Source organism: Mytilus trossulus, chromosome 8 (assembly GCF_036588685.1).
Source record: "Mytilus trossulus isolate FHL-02 chromosome 8, PNRI_Mtr1.1.1.hap1, whole genome shotgun sequence".
NCBI classification, from domain to species: domain Eukaryota; kingdom Metazoa; phylum Mollusca; class Bivalvia; order Mytilida; family Mytilidae; genus Mytilus; species Mytilus trossulus.
Genome location: NC_086380.1, coordinates 53,624,496 through 53,642,927, shown reverse-complemented (window position 1 = coordinate 53,642,927; position 18,432 = coordinate 53,624,496). Strand labels below are relative to the sequence as shown.

At 33.4% G+C, this 18,432-nt stretch overlaps 1 protein-coding gene across 1 annotated transcript; it reads right to left on the bottom strand.

The window, feature by feature from the left end:
* Nucleotides 1-561: 561 nt before the first annotated feature.
* LOC134727761 (Na(+)/citrate cotransporter-like) lies at nt 562-18,406 on the bottom strand. Its single transcript, XM_063592148.1, has 12 exons — nt 18,315-18,406; nt 17,895-17,950; nt 13,997-14,102; nt 13,254-13,412; nt 11,240-11,365; nt 6,725-6,817; nt 5,612-5,716; nt 4,854-4,945; nt 3,833-3,945; nt 2,877-3,038; nt 2,011-2,148; nt 562-1,102 (listed from the first exon to the last, which is right to left on the bottom strand). Exons 1-12 carry the CDS (start codon nt 18,404-18,406, stop codon nt 905-907), a joined length of 1,440 nt encoding a protein of 479 aa, XP_063448218.1. The 3' UTR covers nt 562-904.
* Between the last annotated feature and the right edge of the window lie 26 nt (nt 18,407-18,432).

Genomic DNA, 18,432 nt, shown 5'->3' with positions numbered 1-18,432 from the left:
TTTTGTGTATAAATCACAACACACAAACTGCTTGATTAATGAATTAGCTTTTAAGAACTCACCTGGATACTCAACATATACCCCTATGACACTAACATACTAAGGAGAAAGTATTAGGTAATCATTTATCTGTTCTATGTTTCTTTAATCTACTGTTGCATTGCTGGGTCTTCAGAGTGTTCCGCGACACCTTTTTCTTAATTATTAACAACAAATTAATCAGCAATCATATTCGGGCTTCGCCATTATAGTGAAACTGCCTATTGTAGACGTGGCGTGATCAGATGCAGATGATAACAAATCCCAGAGATCTCAACAGTACTTACAATCTAAGACTCTTTATCTTGCAATAGTATGAAAACACTTGACTTTCTTCACTTTAAAACACAAGTATTAATCATTCTAAACTAAGTACAGATTAAAATAGTTGGATAGGGATATTGTTTTATAAAATAAAATGTCATACTTCGAATTTGTTTGTCTTAGAGAGGGGAAATCATACTGATTCTAACAAACAATTATCTGAAACTGACATTAAAAAAAAAACCAACAATACCAAGGAAACTTAAAACAACATGAATAATTTCTTGATTGGTTACATATTTGTTATGTTCGTAGGGCGTGTTTTTCAGCAATCGGCATTTCAACGGGAACTAACTATGCTCATCTTCTTGTTTACTTGATCCCTTTTTTTAAATATGCTGAATTCATACCAGAACTTTTAACGAATAAAGAGAAGCATTATGCAGTATCCTTTTGACACATGTAATGTCATGGTACGATTTAAGCACAAACAAGTTTCAATTGGACAAATAACTGGGTAATCGTTCCATATCATTCATCGCGTAGTATGCAGTTGTTGCCTCGTTTTGAAATAAATATATATATTTAACAAGATGAACCTTTATGTCATGGTAAGATTTGAGCACAAACAGGTACCATTTACTAGTAAAGTAATGTTCTGTGCAATATCAGATACATTGTTGTTTGTCTTAAATATATCTGGTAATGTGTGAAAGTTAAAAGCGCTAGCTCCCCATGTTTCTGTTCCTAAAATGAGTACCAGTATTCCTATAATGTTCATCATAAAACCAACCATCACCTGAAATAAAACAAAACAATGAAAAAATAGCAAGCTAAAACATATTTGGCCACTTAAAGATACCAGTTTATAAACTCAGTTTCATTGTGTTTGTGTTGCTATTACTTAAGGATTGACTGTAATAATCTTTCTGACTATGAAAATATAACATAAAAAATGTTGTGTACACTAAATAACCAACGTAGCGTGTTATTTAAATTGAGCACCGCATTTTCCCACCATTATAGAACTTGCCTGCGATATTGCTGGTATCAACCTATAGTATAAGTTCTATAAAATATGGCAACATTTTTGCCTGTGGTCGCGCTAACAAGACCGGACGGACGGACAAGCAGACCAACGGACACACAGTATTTCCATGTCTCCCACAACGTCTAACACGGATTACAAAAAAAAACACATTAAAGATCTGCAAAGGCCAGAGACTCCTCAATTTTGACAGGTGTGAACATGCGGCGGGGCTAGACATGTTTTGTGAGATCCCAATTTCCCTCCCTATACCTCTAGCCAATATGGAAGAAAAAAACGCACGGTACAACTCAGATTAAAACAGTCCGAGTCTTAAAACGGTCCGATAGGTCACAGAAGATCTAAACAGTGATAATGATACATCAATAAACAAAGGACCATTAGCAGTTACTGACATGCCAGATCAAGACTTTAATTAAATAATGATTTGAAAATCAATTAATATGCAGTTTTATGCTGATACTAGTTTTATATACTTGTTACATGTACATTTGTATGACGGATATCGTTTTTTGTTCTCACGTTAAATACACCGGAGTAATTATTAAAATGCGCGCAACACATCATTATGATGGATTAAATCGACTATACAAAATGATTTCATATTAACACCGGTAGATTTAATAATAAATATATTACATTTAATACCCTGTACTTACCATGTCTATAACTCTAAGATGTCCATATGAAAACACAACTGCATTCGGTGGAGTTGCTACTGGTAACATGAATGAAAACGAGGTTGCAATGGCTGTTGGAAACATGATGTACAACGGATTTAGTTGTAACTGTAGAGCCTACAAATGTACAAAAAAAGCTTATAAAAGTAAAAACATAAACAGCTAGTCTCAAATGGCCAGATTTGACAAATTTAACAGAACAAAAAATTAATAAAAATAAAAATAAAACCGGACTATACGCAAAATACCAATATCCTTTTCTCCTATGATTATGATAATATTACGATATTTTACGAAAAAATTTAAGCAAACATTCCTTACCAATCTTAAACACCGAGTCTCAAGATTTAACGATGAAAAACAATTGTTCTGGATATTTTATAAGTTCCGGCAAACTCTTAGTATAATAAAGATCCGGGTTATACCAAGTAGACCACTTTAAACTCAACATAACTTTTAACATAAGTCAAAGGGAATCTAAAATGGACATGGCAAAAAAAAATCAATACAAAAAACATAGAAAACAAGATTTATTAAAAATTTACATTGTTGTGGGATAGAACAGAAACCGTAGTATGCACAGAAGGTCACCATTCGCATTCTAATTATAATTTTGAGACACAAAAAGTTTTTACAGGTTAAAACTTGGGTAAATTAATAACGGGACGACATACTTTTAAAATTTACTGTTCATCTGGAGTCGTTTAAACAAATAACATTTATATTAGTTAGTTATTTGATTTCCGATTAGTAAGCTTAGAAGGCAAATCCTATGTGAATACCAAGTCATAACCTGAAATAAATTATTTGTAAAGTTCATGATTTAAAACGTTAGGATTACTTACTATTTGAGCCATAATTGGCATCATGAGAGTACATATTGCAGTATTACTGGTGACCTCTGTTGCTGCAGCGACAACAACGCACAACACTAGATTCATAAGCCAAGGTTCAAGGTCGCTAAAGACAGCCAACTCATTACCTAACCATTTAGATAATCCAGATTCCTGAAATTGAAAACTTTCTTTTCAACTTTCGACTAAGATACATTGTGTCAAAATGTATAATTTTGTGTGTTTTAACATGTTTTGGACTATTTCGTGGTGGCAAGTTGTTATTCATAGAGGAAGCCAGAGTAGCCGGAAAAAACTTACGACCACTGTCAATCCTAGTCAATTAAAATTTGAGTCGGGTGCATCCACGCGAGCGGTGTTTGAACTCACAAACTCAGTGCTGACTGGCTAGTAATAACAATAGTAACTATAAATGTACACTTAAGACTACATGGCCACCGAGGCCCCTACATAGAAATAAAAAAAGAAGATGTTGTATGACTGCTTGTGAGACAACTCTCCGCAAGAGATCAAATCATATTACAGAAATAAGCATGAATGACTGTGTATATTTAAACTAATGTTTAAATTCAGATGCTCATATATTAAGTTATATGATTTAATTCTATTTATAACAGGAAAGCAATTGACAAAATGTCATCAACCTAATGACATTTTCTCTTTCGTAGTGTGTACATGAACTTAAATGCTGTCTTTTACCTGCAACAGTTGAAAGCTCTAGATTACTAGTATTAGACATTCCATCAGAAGTGACATAGAACATGAGGAAGTAAACTAAATTCACTATAACAACAGTTTAAATATATACCTCTAAATAATTCTCTCCGTTACCGGGAAATCTCAAGCACTATTGTTTTATATATTTTGATTGCATTAAAGTTTTGCATTTTAACAAAACAAAAAGTAGTATATATAAATATTTGATTTGACTATTTATATCAACATACCTCACTTATATGGGCTAATGCAAATCCGCCGCCAAGAAGTATCATAACACCCCAAGGTAAATTCTTCTCTGCAACTTTCCAGGGTACTAACGGAGGTATTGGTTCATTTTTTCCTGTTATTAGAAAATTAATCATCATACATGTACAAGTCATCAAAACATTTAACGCTTAAAATAGAGATGACGTGAGGTCTTTTACAGGAGACCTTTTAAATCGTCTTGTATACTTTTTATTTCTGTGATACCATCATATATTTGAAAGTTTACCAAGCGAAGTACAATATATGTCATCTTAAAATTAACCGTTTTATATTTTGAAATACACGTGTAAATATATATAAAAAGACAACTAGTGTGAGAATGTTTTCTGTAAATATTGTTCATAACACTTAGCAGCACGAACACGTTTGTCCACTATATATATTTAAATGTGATTTAATTAAGTATCGTGTTTAAAAAACAGCAATATTAAAAATAAATATGAGGACTGCAAATTTTCTTTCGACCGACAATAAATCCTTTGGGATTGCGGGATGTTCAAATACACAAACACGTCCGATGAATGTGGGGACGTTAAATTCGGGGATGCCTCGTTTAGAGAAAGTACCCAAATATGTGCGAGTTAAGAAACCCTTGTTACTAATATTCAATGGGTTCTAGAGTTGGCATGTTACAAAGTTGTCCACATCCAATTCATCTATAATTTTTCAATAAAAGTCTAGTACATTTCCCCGACCTTCATCACCGAAGAGTTCTATTACAGGACCTTCCTACTATACTTATTATATAAAGAAGAAGATGCTATATGATTGCCAATGAGACAACTCCCCATAAGAGACCAAAATGACACAGAAATTTAAACAATTATAGGTAACCGTATGGTCTTCAACAGAGAGCAAAGCCCATACCGCATAGTTAGCTATATGTTAATGTGTTCCCGTCATGAACATGCGTGACACATGTATGAAATATTTGCAATTGAACGATACACAATTAAAATGCAATCAACGATAAATACATACCTTTATTTAAACAAAATACATCTGGTAATCTTGATGGAAATATAAACAAACTACACGATATCAATATAGATGGGGTCGAATCTGTAACTGTCCTACAAATGAAAATACATCATTTGAATGATTAACATTGTAAAAAGTAAAATTATCACAAAAAAACTAAACAACGAGGAAAATGCAAATCGGAAATTCCCTTATCAAATGTCAAAGTAATATGATAAAAACAGATCGTACCGGCGTTTGCACAAAATAATTCACAACATTATTTTTGGAAAAGAATAAAAAAAAACAAGAATGTGTCCAAAGTACACTGATTCCCCAATCAATCAATCGACCGTGAATTATGGTAAAAATCCACTTAGGCATAACAATTTAAAAGATTATACTATAGGGAACATGTGTACTAAGTTTCAAGTTTAATTGACTTCAGCTTCATCAAAAACTACCTTGACCAAAAACTTTAACCTGAAACTCCCACTTTCATTTTATATGTAAAGTGGACCGTGAAATTGGGGTCTGAAGTCTAATTTGGCTTTTAAATTAGAAAGATCATATCATATAAAGTAACAAGTGTACTAAGTTTCAAGTTGATTGGAATTCAGCTTCATCAAAAACTAACTTAACCAAAAACTTTAACCTGAAGCAGGACGGACGAACGGACGAGCGGAGCCACAGACGAGAAATCATAATACCCGTCTATTATCGTAGGTGGGGCATAGAAATTACATAAATAAGCAATGAATCTGAACTTCTATACTTACTTTGGAGCAAATATATCACCCCATCCACCGGCTCCACCGAGGTCACGTGTTATCCATAATACTGCTAGAATAAAAAAGTGACCTATCACAGCAGCTTGGGCAAAACTGTAAAATTATTAAAAAAAACATGTTGTAAAAAATATCATCATGCACAGACCGAAGCAAACATAAATGTTCGTCAATTTTTCGTCTAATTTTTCGAACTCTTGAATTAGAGTAAGTGTTTCCATGGTAATTGATCAAACAAAATCAGCATTTTTTTTGTATTTGGTTCTAAATATCAGGAGGAAAAAAAAGCGGAAAGTTTATCAACTTTTTTCTACATTTCCGTATTTTTTTTATATCACCGTGTAGAAAGCCACAAACGGGTTGTCGGGATTAAAAATATGGCCACACCTGGTAATTTTCCGACCAACTGAAAAACCCTTGCAATTTTATTAAACATAATTTTTAAGAATTTTGATGTCTTAACATGCCAATTTCTGAAACGTATAAACGTGTACAAAATTTTATTTCATATTTATACTGAAACCTTTTCATTTATAATTAAAGTCAAACATGAACTATAAAAATTAAAACGTTGCATAATTGCCAATGAAACAACCCTCGACCAGAGACCAAATTACATAGTAGTTAACAACTATATGTCATTGTACATCCTTGAACAATAAGCAAACCCCATACCGCATGGTCAGATATAACACAAATGTAAACAAAATCAAACAAGAAAACTAACGACCTAATTCATTTACAAAATATTGAACGAAAAAAAACCATTATATACAGCAACAAACGACATGCACTGAACTGCAGGCTTCTGACTTGGGACAAGCACGGTAAACATGTAACGTTATGAATGCATGATTACTTGATTAAAGTATACATGTAGTTGAAGCAAAAAATTTCATGGTGGATTGAATTTCGTTTATTACGCGGAAAGAATACTTCCATGAAATTAAAAAAAAAAAAACGAAATTTAACCTATGTATATTATCCCTTCCTTTTACTGGAAACCACGAAATTAAATCCTAGTAAAATCTTATATAGAGACAAAACATCGAAATTTTAACACCACAAAAAGTAATCTTTCTACACGAACTTGTTATCACTTACTTCACTGGTCCTAGACTTTCATATTCCTTCCTCAGAACTGATTTAATTCTTACACCTGCTGATTTAGTTCCTTCACAGCATTTAAAAAATGACCTGAAAAAAATGTAAAAAAACAAATAAAAACTGGTTATCCATGTTTATAATGGTTTACTATTTCGAATTGTGACTTGGATTGCCTGTTGTCATATTGGCACTCATACCACATCTTCCTATGATTCTAATATCAGCACATCAGGTTACATAGTTCTGATTCCCATGACGTCCTCTCTTCGATTGTAACTTTAGAATCAAGAATTATAAAAAAAATTGCATGAACCCCCTGAGGGGTTCATGCTTATATATTGGCGAGTTTTGGATGTGTCTATGGGCCACTCGATATCTCTCGGCCGGAAGTCAGAAGAAAGTTCTCGGAACGTCTCGAAGGTTTTCGGTCATTTATACAGGACGTCTTAACAGGTTGTTATCTACGTCTCAATTGATATGGTCTCTTGATGGCCCTTGACGATGCAATTATATTTGTTTTAAAACTACCACTGTACACTGTGTGTATCTAGGTCAATTATAACGTGGTATAATTGTCTGTTGTCTCGATAACATGTAAACTAATTATGTTTGAAGATTCAACCACGGGATACTGTGTATTTCATCATAGACTTACGGAAGAGAATTTTCTGGTTATAATATTAATATTAGATCGGAAAACAGAAAGAGTTTTCTTATACAAAGTATTTTATTCAATCAGAATCAAAGAAATGTATACACAATATATACTGTATTTATGTTTCTGAAGAAACTAACAATGATTGAAATCAGAATATTTTCAGAGTTGCAATTAAGAAATAAGTATTTTATATTATGACAAGATACTTTCAATTGCTTTGGTATTTTTAACTATTCATTTGTAAAGAAAATATTAAAATTAAATCTAAATAAATTCTTGCATCCTACCAAAAAAATTGTTTATAGACAATAACCATTATAGTTCTACGTTAATTATTTCATACCATTTTAGTATTTAGCTTTTATGGGATTTTTTTGTTTGTTTTTGTATTGTAATAATATCAATAAAACCAGAAATCGGAAAGTAAGATAATTTATTAAATATATAAATTTTAAACGATCGTAAATAAAAATGTTCTTGTGTGTTTTCAATTCATCAAGCATCATTTTAAATCCTTGCAGGTCACAAAAACCGTAAAAATAATTTACAATAATCACAACAAAATTCAATTACAACCATAAAATTGATTATTTTATACTGTTTCAGTATGGAATTAGAAGTCTTTGCTTATATTTTGTATAGTAATATATTCACATAGTGGAATGTTAGAATTTAAAAATAGATTCATTCGATTAATAAAATGTCCATTCGTAAATACTGGACATTCGTGTTTATTGATATTATATATATATATTCAAAAGAATTTGAAAAAAAAATACTAACAGTAACGTAAGTTTAATATAGAATTTTAATTCAATTTTTGTTTGTTTGTTTTAATAGTTTAACCTTATATCATCTTCATAATTGTACTACTAGTATGGTACCGGTTTGAAAATTTTATTCATTGACCTCCTTGTGTTGACCAACAATCCTACACGTCTTGATTGGTTTCATTTATTCACATTATAGATCACATTTCAAAAGCACACTATTTTCTCAAGTCCGGATAAAATGTCAATGAATCCGGAGTCAAACAATTTAATGTAGGCCGTTTGACATTCGAATTCAACTATTATATTAAGATATGTGATGACGCTAATGCGTATCTTTTCCTGAGTATCAGTGAGGTGCTTTCTATTTATCATTTTGTGCTCTAAAATACTACTTGTATGCAATACTATTTAATTCACTCGTGAAAGCGTATTTTCGTTCTAAATTCAGGACACGACAGAAAGAGCTTTACATGCGACTTTCAAGCACGGTCATCATTACTAACTTGACCTCGAGGTGTTTCTCTTTTGTTCCTTTTTTGAGTCACGTTCCTATTATAAGCTTTGACCTTTACAAAAAGCTAAGGATTGTCTTCCCAAGGAATACACTCCTTAACTTTGAAATGTATTTAACCTTTTAACTTTTTTCATTCGAGCGTCACTGGTGCTTTTTTGTGTAGACTTAACTCGTATCTGGCGTACATCATTTATTTTTATATCACATCTGTAGGACTCTAAAGTGCGATGGTACTCTAAAGTGCGATGATCACGCTAAAGTGCGATGGTCTACGCTAAAGTACGATGGTGTATCACGCTAAAGTGCGATGGTTGTTTGTTTGCTAAAGTACGATAGAATATCACGCTAAAGTGCGATGTGATTGTTTCTAAATCAAAAGGAACGACCACGTAATAATAATTGCTGAAATGGTAATTTAGGTGTGACAAATATCTATATATCTTGTATATGATTTTTTTTTAAAATTCGGCCAATATCAAATATTTCATTTTTGATAATTGTCGTTACTTGCCGTTCACACAGTCTTTCACAATTGTGAACATCTCCCCTTAAAGTCGTCATTGTTTAATCTTAATTTAAATGAGAGAGAAATGCCATGTTCTCTGAGCTTTCTCTTTTTTCGCAGCGAGTACAAATACAGGTTGTATTTTCCTACAATGTACTAACTAATGTTTTAGCGGACAATTACTGATTTACGCATAAAAAATGTACCTTTATTTTACCGACTTTACTTTTCAATAAAATCGACAATATTTTAACGCTGACCGCATTTGTATAGTAAACTGCAACATAAACAATGATTTCAATGTATCCGTTAGCTTCTTATATAAACTAGAAAAGGATACTTAGGCGTATAATTGTGTATTTGTATAGTAAAATGGTCGAGTGCAGGATACAAGTCCTTCTTCCAGCACCCGGGGGAAAAAACATTTGCCTCAGCCGACAAAGCAGGTTAAGGTTTAAATTAAGTAAGTCATGGACATTTGGTTTAAAGTTGTTAATCAAATATTCTACATTTATCTTTCGGCATGTTCATTTTTTTTTGTATAAACGACTGTTCACGTCATAATCCATAGAACGTTTATTACGTCTATTCTTTCGCAGACCATCGCACTTTAGAGTGTGTTGGCATCGCACTTTAGCGTAGACCATCGCACTTTAGCGTGACTATCGAACTTAAGCGTCCCCATCGCACTTTAGAGTACCTTTTTATATAAACTAGCTATTTTGAAAGTGCGTAAAGGTATTCATAAACTCCTGAATTATAATAGATTCTTCGGCAAAACTGAGTTTCCCTGTAGAATGTTTGATTTGATTTAAGTAAAATCAGGAGATCCTTAAAATTTGAGATGTTTCACGAGACCAAAATAAGTCTCTTCATACGAGGTCCGAATCAATTGCAGGCTTTAGGTTTCACCGCATACAACATCTACCATATGTAAAGATAGCTTCAAATACGAGTTGAGAATATAAAGGCATTCATGTAGAAATCAAATTATAGATATGATAGATAAAATAAATGCATCCAGAATTCCAGATTATAAAACAAACTGAGTGCATAAATGTATAGTGCGATAGGTTTGTGCGATTTGCATAAGTCATCCGAAATTAGGATTTGCCAAAGGGTCAGGTTATAAGCGAAAAAAAATATGTACATTCAAAAGTAATAAATAAAATAGTCGAGCTTTTAAATAACTATTCAAATAGAAGCTGTAAATATATACTTTCAACTGACTTCTTCTATTCACAGTCAATTATTTCAATTCAAAAGCAAACACAAATTCAGCAACAATCTTTTGGTGACCCGGCAGTCAGCGGTCTTAGGTTCGTGTATTGCTTTTCTTTTTTTTAAAGAAAGCAACTTGTTTTTTATATAAAGCATACATTTTAAATTAAGGCTACTTCGTTGACACAAAGAACAGAAACAAAAGCCAGTGAGACTGTGTATTATTAATTGATACATACTATTCTTATTTTGCCGTTACAAAATACTATAACACATGTATGGTATGATACTAAACCCCTCACGGGGAAGATTGTGCCTGATATGCATATGATAAAGACATAATTTAGACTTCTCTTGAACTGAATTTTAATGTGCGTATTGTTATGCGTTTACTTTTCTGCATTGCCTAGAGGTATACGTGGAGGGTTGAGATCTCACAAACATGTTAACCCCGCCGCATTTTTGCGCCTGTCCCCAGTCAGGATCCTCTGGCCTTTGTTAGTCTTGTATTATTTTAACTTTTAGTTTCTTGTGTACAATTTGGAGTTCAGTATGGCGTTCATTATCACTGAACTAGTATATATTTGTTTAGGGGTCAGCTGGAGGACGCCTCCGGGTGCAGGAATTTATCGTTCCATTGAAGACCTGTTGGTGACCTTCTGCTGTTGTCAGCTCTATGGTCGGGTTGTTGTCTCTTTGGCACATTCCAATTTCCATTCTCAATTTTATGTAATTAACAGTCATAGGGAGACCATTTACAATCAAACAGCTGTAAAAAAATAACATGGTGGAAGACGTCTGGCTAGATGTACAAAATTAAAAAAAAGATCTAAAATCTTACCCACGAAGGAAGAATATTTGTAACCAAATCCAGGCAAGTACAAGCATAATAGCTGAGATGGGTAATCCGTACATAAACCATGTGGCAAAGGTCAAAGGTGAAGTTCCGTTGTACCTATCATATATACTGCAATTGAATAAAATAGAAATACACGAGATTAATGAGAAAATATCGGCTAACTTGCTATATACTTTTAAAGAAATTGCACTTTGGAGATAAGTATAAAAAATAAGTTGAGTATACACACAAGTTATTGATAAAGATAAAGGAAGATCTCAGGCGCTCGTCTTTATATAAAGGGAAAAACAATCTGAGACGAGTGTCTATGAGAAAGATGTGGTATGAGCTGCCAATGAGACAACTCTCCATCCAAGTAACAGTTTATAAAAGTTAACCATGATAATACATCAAGGTATGGCCTTTAAATCGGAGCATTGGCTCACACCAAACAGCACGCTATAAAAGGCCTAAAAATAACTAGTGTAAAATCATTCAAACGGGAAAACAAACGGTCTTATCTATATAAAAACGAGAAACGAAAAATACGTTTGAACTACATAAACAGACGACAACTACTGTACATCAGATTCCTGACTTAGGACAGGTGCAAACATTTACAGCGTCACCAAACCTTCTCCCTTTTCTAAAATTTATGTTTCATACGAATCTGTACTTTTGAATGGCTGAAAGTTATCGCGAGACATACCAATATCAAATAGCATTTATCAAAAGTATATGGTTTATTTACTATCATATGTTTCGGAGTTTAGTGTGACTGACGTCTTTGTCGTTTGCTGGTATTGCCATAGGTATTGTAAATGAGGACTTTTTACACCACACAACTCATTTATATACAAGTAACTCCAAAGACTCACATATCAGAATACAATTAGGATGTGTCCCTGTCAGACTAGCTATACCACCAACATAAGTTACACCATAATGTCTCAATACTCACATATCACTTTGTCCTTTCAGTATAACATTAGGATGTGTCCCTGTCAGACAAGCTATACCCTGAACATTAGTTACACCACAATGTCTCAATACTCACATATCACTTTGTCCTTTCAGTATAACATTAGGATTGGTTCCTGTAAGGCTAGCTATGCCCTGAGTATTAGTTACACCACAATGTCTCAATACTCACATATCACTTTGTCCTTTCAGTATAACATTAGGATTGGTTCCTGTAAGGCTAGCTATGCCCTGAGTATTAGTTACACCACAATGTCTCAATACTCACATATCACTTTGTCCTTTCAGTATAACATTAGAATTGGTTCCTGTAAGGCTAGCTATACCCTGAACATTAGTTACACCATCTTGTCTCAATACTCACATATCACTTTGTCCTTTCAGTATAACATTAGGATTGGTTCCTGTAAGGCTAGCTATACCCTGAACATTAGTTACACCATCTTGTCTCAATACTCACATATCACTTTGTCCTTTCAGTATAACATTAGGATTGGTTCCTGTAAGGCTAGCTATGCCCTGAATATTAGTTACACCACAATGTCTCAATACTCACATATCACTTTGTCCTTTCAGTATAACATTAGGATTGGTTCCTGTATGGCTAGCTATACTCTGAACATTAGTTACACCACAATGTCTCAATACTCACATATCACTTTGTCCTTTCAGTATAACATTAGGATTGGTTCCTGTAAGGCTAGCTATACCCTGAACATTAGTTACACCACAATGTCGCAATACTCACATATCACTTTGTCCTTTCAGTATAACATTAGGATTGGTTCCTGTAAGGCTAGCTGTACCCTGAACATTAGTTACACCATCTTGTCTCAATACTCACATATCACTTTGTCCTTTCAGTATAACATTAGGATTGGTTCCTGTAAGGCTAGCTATACCCTGAACATTAGTTACACCACAATGTCTCAATACTCACATATCACTTTGTCCTTTCAGTATAACATTAGGATTGGTTCCTGTAAGGCTTGCTATACCCTGAACATTAGTTACACCATCATATTTCAATACTCACATATCACTTTGTCCTTTCAGTATAACATTAGGATTGGTTCCTGTCAGGCTAGCTATACCACCAACGTTAGCTGTATGTGCTATACAGATAGATAACATCTTACATATCCTTTTATATTCTTGACTCTCTTTCTTTGATGTTTCAGGTATAAACGTCTTTCTAAGATAAAATGAACATTTAAAGAAGACGGGGGAAATACCAGAGGGACATTCTTACTCATAGATCGAAAATAAACTGATAACGCCATGGCTTAAAAGGAAAAAGACAAAAGACAAACAATTATTATATAGTACACAAAACACTGCATAGAAAACTAAAGACTAAGCAACACGAATCCCACCATAAACTGGGGGGAATCTCAGGTTGTCCTGCTCCACATGTAGCACCCGTCGTGTTGCTCATGCTATTACAAACCTGATATTTAGTCTAATTCGGTAATCACAAACTTGAAAAGGGAACGGGATAGTATCATTCTAGTACTACTAGCAAGGTAATGCATTTTTCATTGAGCGTATTTAGATCTTGATGAGTCAACAGCGAGACTAACATTTTGACTGATCCAATTATCCAATTATTTTATATTGCAGTGATGTTTTACTTTTTGTTTTGCATCACATTACATTTCCATCTCCTGTTTATTGTTTCATGTTAATCGCCTCGATTACCTATATACTTAGTACTTAGCGTACATTGAAACGCCAAAAGAAATGGAAAAAAAAACACGAAAAAAAACATCAACTGACTTTTCGTATTCTTCTTTGTTGACTTCACCATTATTCTGTTGTTCCATTATTTTCTCATTATCTTGTACTGTAAGGGTAATGTCGTCTAATCTAACCTCATCATAATCTGAAATATATAGTCAAATTCCAGAGGGTAACAACGTCTAATCTAACCTCATCATGTTCTGAAATATATAGTCAAATTCCAGAGGGTAACAACGCCTAATCTAACCTCATCATGATCTGAAATATATAGTCAAATTCCAGAGGGTAACAACGCCTAATCTAACCTCATCATGATCTGAAATATATAGTCAAATTCCAGAGGGTAACAACGCCTAATCTAACCTCATCATGATCTGAAATATATAGTCAAATTCCAGAGGGTAACAACGCCTAATCTAACCTCATCATGATCTGAAATATATAGTCAAATTCCAGAGGGTAACAACGTCTAATCTAACCTCATCATAATCTGAAATATATAGTCAAATTCCAGAGGGTAACAACGTCTAATCTAACCTCATCATAATCTGAAATATATAGTCAAATTCCAGAGGGTAACAACGTCTAATCTAACCTCATCATAATCTGAAATATATAGTCAAATTCCAGAGGGTAACAACGTCTAATCTAACCTCATCATAATCTGAAATATATAGTCAAATTCCAGAGGGTAACAACGTCTAATCTAACCTCATCATAATCTGAAATATATAGTCAAATTCCAGAGGGTAACAACGTCTAATCTAACCTCATCATAATCTGAAATATATAGTCAAATTCCAGAGGGTAACAACGCCTAATCTAACCTCATCATGTTCTGAAATATATAGTCAAATTCCAGAGGGTAACAACGCCTAATCTAACCTCATCATGTTCTGAAATATATAGTCAAATTCCAGAGGGTAACAACGCCTAATCTAACCTCATCATAATCTGAAATATATAGTCAAATTCCAGAGGGTAACAACGCCTAATCTAACCTCATCATGTTCTGAAATACATATAGTCAAATTAATGAGGTTAACATCACATAATATAAGGGTAACATTTTTTCATAAATATATAGAGCAAGCAAATAAGGAAAAAGATACCAAAGTAGCAGTCCACAACTAACAAACTAAAACTAATACACTGTAAAATCTTTTTACCAATTAAATCATTCATACATTGTAAAACATGACTTTTTGATCATTAGAACAGTTATTCATTTATTGGTTTATTGGTTGTTGTTCATTAAATGTTCATGGGTATCATGTTTATATGTATATATTCATGACAAGAAAACAAATGCCCAGAACTCCAATAATAAGTACATTGGGAAGAATGACATGCGAGGCGAACCGCTATACACAATTAGTTATGTCAAGGTAATAAACTTTTTACTGGGTCATATCCATATTCCAGAAAAAAAACTATCCCTCAATCTCCCCAACGGTGCCCTTTAATTGTCCATAATGTTGTCCATTCGTATATGGTATTAGTATAAATCATACCATTTTTTCTTATCTTTACCTCATTCAGCTTTTTCATATAAATTTTAAACCTGTTTTTGTCTAAAGGCTCTGAAACTTCTTTTTGGAATATGAAATGGTCAATAAATACACAGGTGATGTCACAGAGAAATGAGTATGTATTGCAAAAGGTATTAGCTCACTTGTCTAAAAATCAACGGTGTTCGTCAAAAAAAAGAGAAGCATTCAAACTGGCCTTTCTTTGTTGCATTTTTTAACGTTTTTCGTCATCATGTAAGACCCTGTTCACACTAGCATATTTTTTTATCGATCTAATTTGAATCGATCTAAATAAAACCAGTTAGCGTTCACATTATCTTTAATCATAACGATCTCTATCTGAACCACTGCGTTTACACTACAATTAAAAACGCAATCGATCTAACCTTTTTGCCCGTAAAACTGTAAACACTGTGTATAAATAGAACTGATTGATCAAATTCATGTGTTGATAGAGGGGGGGCAAGGGGGGTCCCAGTAACAGCAAAACAATGAATTGATTTGGTGAAAAACAGATAACAAAGAATTGAAAAGGGACAATAACAGATAACAGTAAATGAAATATGAAAATAAATCTGTCCACGACCAATCCAGTAGATTAGTCCGAGATTACTCTGACAAAACAGCAGTCGGACGTCAGAGTAATCTCGGACTACAGTACATGACTCGTAGATCTTAGCATGTAACTTGTGGTATGGACCTAGAAAATTGTAATTTGTGTAAACAAGACGTTTCGGTCATTGAGGCAGTTCTGCCTTGGTTGATTTTTTTTTTGTAACTGGTACAATAAGTTTTAGTATGGATGTGAATTTTTTCTGAACGAAATCACTAGTTTCTGTTTTTGAAATAGGGATATTTTTAATCTAGGGCATTTGAGGGATCAATTTTTAATGATTTAGGTTTTTTTAAATAATTTTTGAAAGTAGTGCAGCCAGTGACACTTTATTATCACGATAATATTTTTATATTTTTTATTTCTGAAAAGCAATATTTATATATACTTTACAAGTAATACAAACTAGAGGCTCTAAAGAGCCTGTGTCGCTCACCTTGGTCTATGTGAATATTAAACAATGGACACAGATAGATTCATGACAAAATTGTGTTTTGGTGATGGTGATGTGTTTGTAGATCTTACTTTATTCTTGCTGCTAAAAATTTTCTCTATCTATAACAGTAGTTTCTGGGGAAAATATTAATGAAAATCTACAAATTTTATGAAAATTGTTAAAAATTGACTATGAAGGGCAATAACTCCTTAGGGGGTCAATTGACCATTTTGGTCATGTTGACTCATTTTTAGGTCTTACTTTGCTGTACATTATTTCTGTGTACAGTTTATCTCTATCTATAATAATATTCAAGATAATAACCATAAACAGCAAAATTTCCTTAAAATTACCAATTCAGGGGCAGCAACCTAACAACCGGTTATCCGATTCATCTGAAAAGTCCAGGGCAGATAGATCTTGACCTGATCAACAAATTTACCTTCTGTAAGATTTGCTCTTAATGCTTTGGTTTTTGAGTTTACCCCTATGTTCTATTTTTAGCCGTGGCGGCCATCTTGGTTTGTTGGCCAAGTTACCGGACACATTTTTTAAACTAGATACCCTAATGATGATTATGGCCAAATTTGGATTAATTTGGCCCAGTTGTTTCAGAGGAGAAGATTTTTCTAAAAGATTACTAAGATTTACGAAAAATGGTTAAAAATTGACTATAAAGGGCAATAACTCCTAAAGGGGTCATCTGACCATTTAGGTCATGTTGACTTATTTGTAGATCTTACTTTGCTGAACATTATTGCTGCTTACAGTTAATCTCTATCTATAATAATATTCCAGATAATAACCAAAAACAGCAAAATTTCCTTAAAATTACCAATTTAGGGGCAGCAACCTAACAACGAAATGTCTGATTCATCTGAAAATTTTAGGGCAGATAGATCTTGACCTGATAAACAATTTTACCTCTGTCAGATTTGCTCTAAATGCTTTGGTTTTTGAATTAAAAGCCAAAAACTGCATTTTATCCCTATGTTCTATTTTTAGCCATGGCGGCCATCTTGGTTGGTTGGCCGGGTCACCGGACACATTTTTTAAACTAGATACCCCAATGATGATTGGCTGATAAAAATTGTCAGCCGTTCACAAAATTCATGTAGTTTCTCCTTAACCTGCAACATTCATGACTGCACGTGGTTCCCATGACAATGCATAGCAAAACAACACAAAAGCTTTGTATAGATCTCGTTAGTTCATAGTTGATACAAATGTAGGACTCGGAACCGCGTTGGTACTCTTAAACGCGATAATCCCGCTGATGTGGGATGGTTTGTGGCTGAAGTGCGTTTTTGATTACACTGAAGTGCAGGGTTGGCATTCTCCCGCTATCTTAACTTGCATTGTTGGTAGCTATATCTGAGTGTGATGGTGGTGCACTGAAGTGTAATGGTCTGAATAAATAATTATAATTATTTTAATTATCATGTCAATGTAAAAGTAAATTTGTTTGTTAGAAGCAATTTTCGGGTTTTCTATTTAACACGGGTCGCATTAAATTGTAATACTATTGAAAACGGGGGGGATTGCCGTACAGGGGAAAGATAAGTAAACCTTTTACTTTAGCGGATTTGTTTACAAATTGTGAAAGGAAATTTGTTACGTATGATGGAACATGGAATTTTTGAAATACACAAGGCAACAATCTCCGTTTCACTATACGGTTTACGAAGAACAAAGTAAACGCAGAATAATGTCTACATGTAGAAAATATAAAAGACGATATTCTCTCATTTACAACTAAGACTAAGGACTTACATTGACAATAATGAACGCACATTTATAAACTTGATAATGAAACAATCTAGTTCTGATAATAATAATATATCTGTATATTTTGAAATAGCCATCACTCGTCTTATAGATCATCGCACTG

Bases quoted from the DNA above. Each gene is read 5' to 3' on its own strand.
- LOC134727761 (XM_063592148.1), bottom strand. From the start codon at position 18,406: ATGGCTATTTCAAAATATACAGATATATTATTATTATCAGAACTAGAT. The intron at 6,818-11,239 runs GTAAGATTTTAG...CATTTTTTTCAG, and splicing joins CAAATATTCTTCCTTCGTGG to GTCATTTTTTAAATGCTGTG. The intron at 1,103-2,010 runs GTAAGTACAGGG...GTTTTATTTCAG, and splicing joins ATCTTAGAGTTATAGACATG to GTGATGGTTGGTTTTATGAT.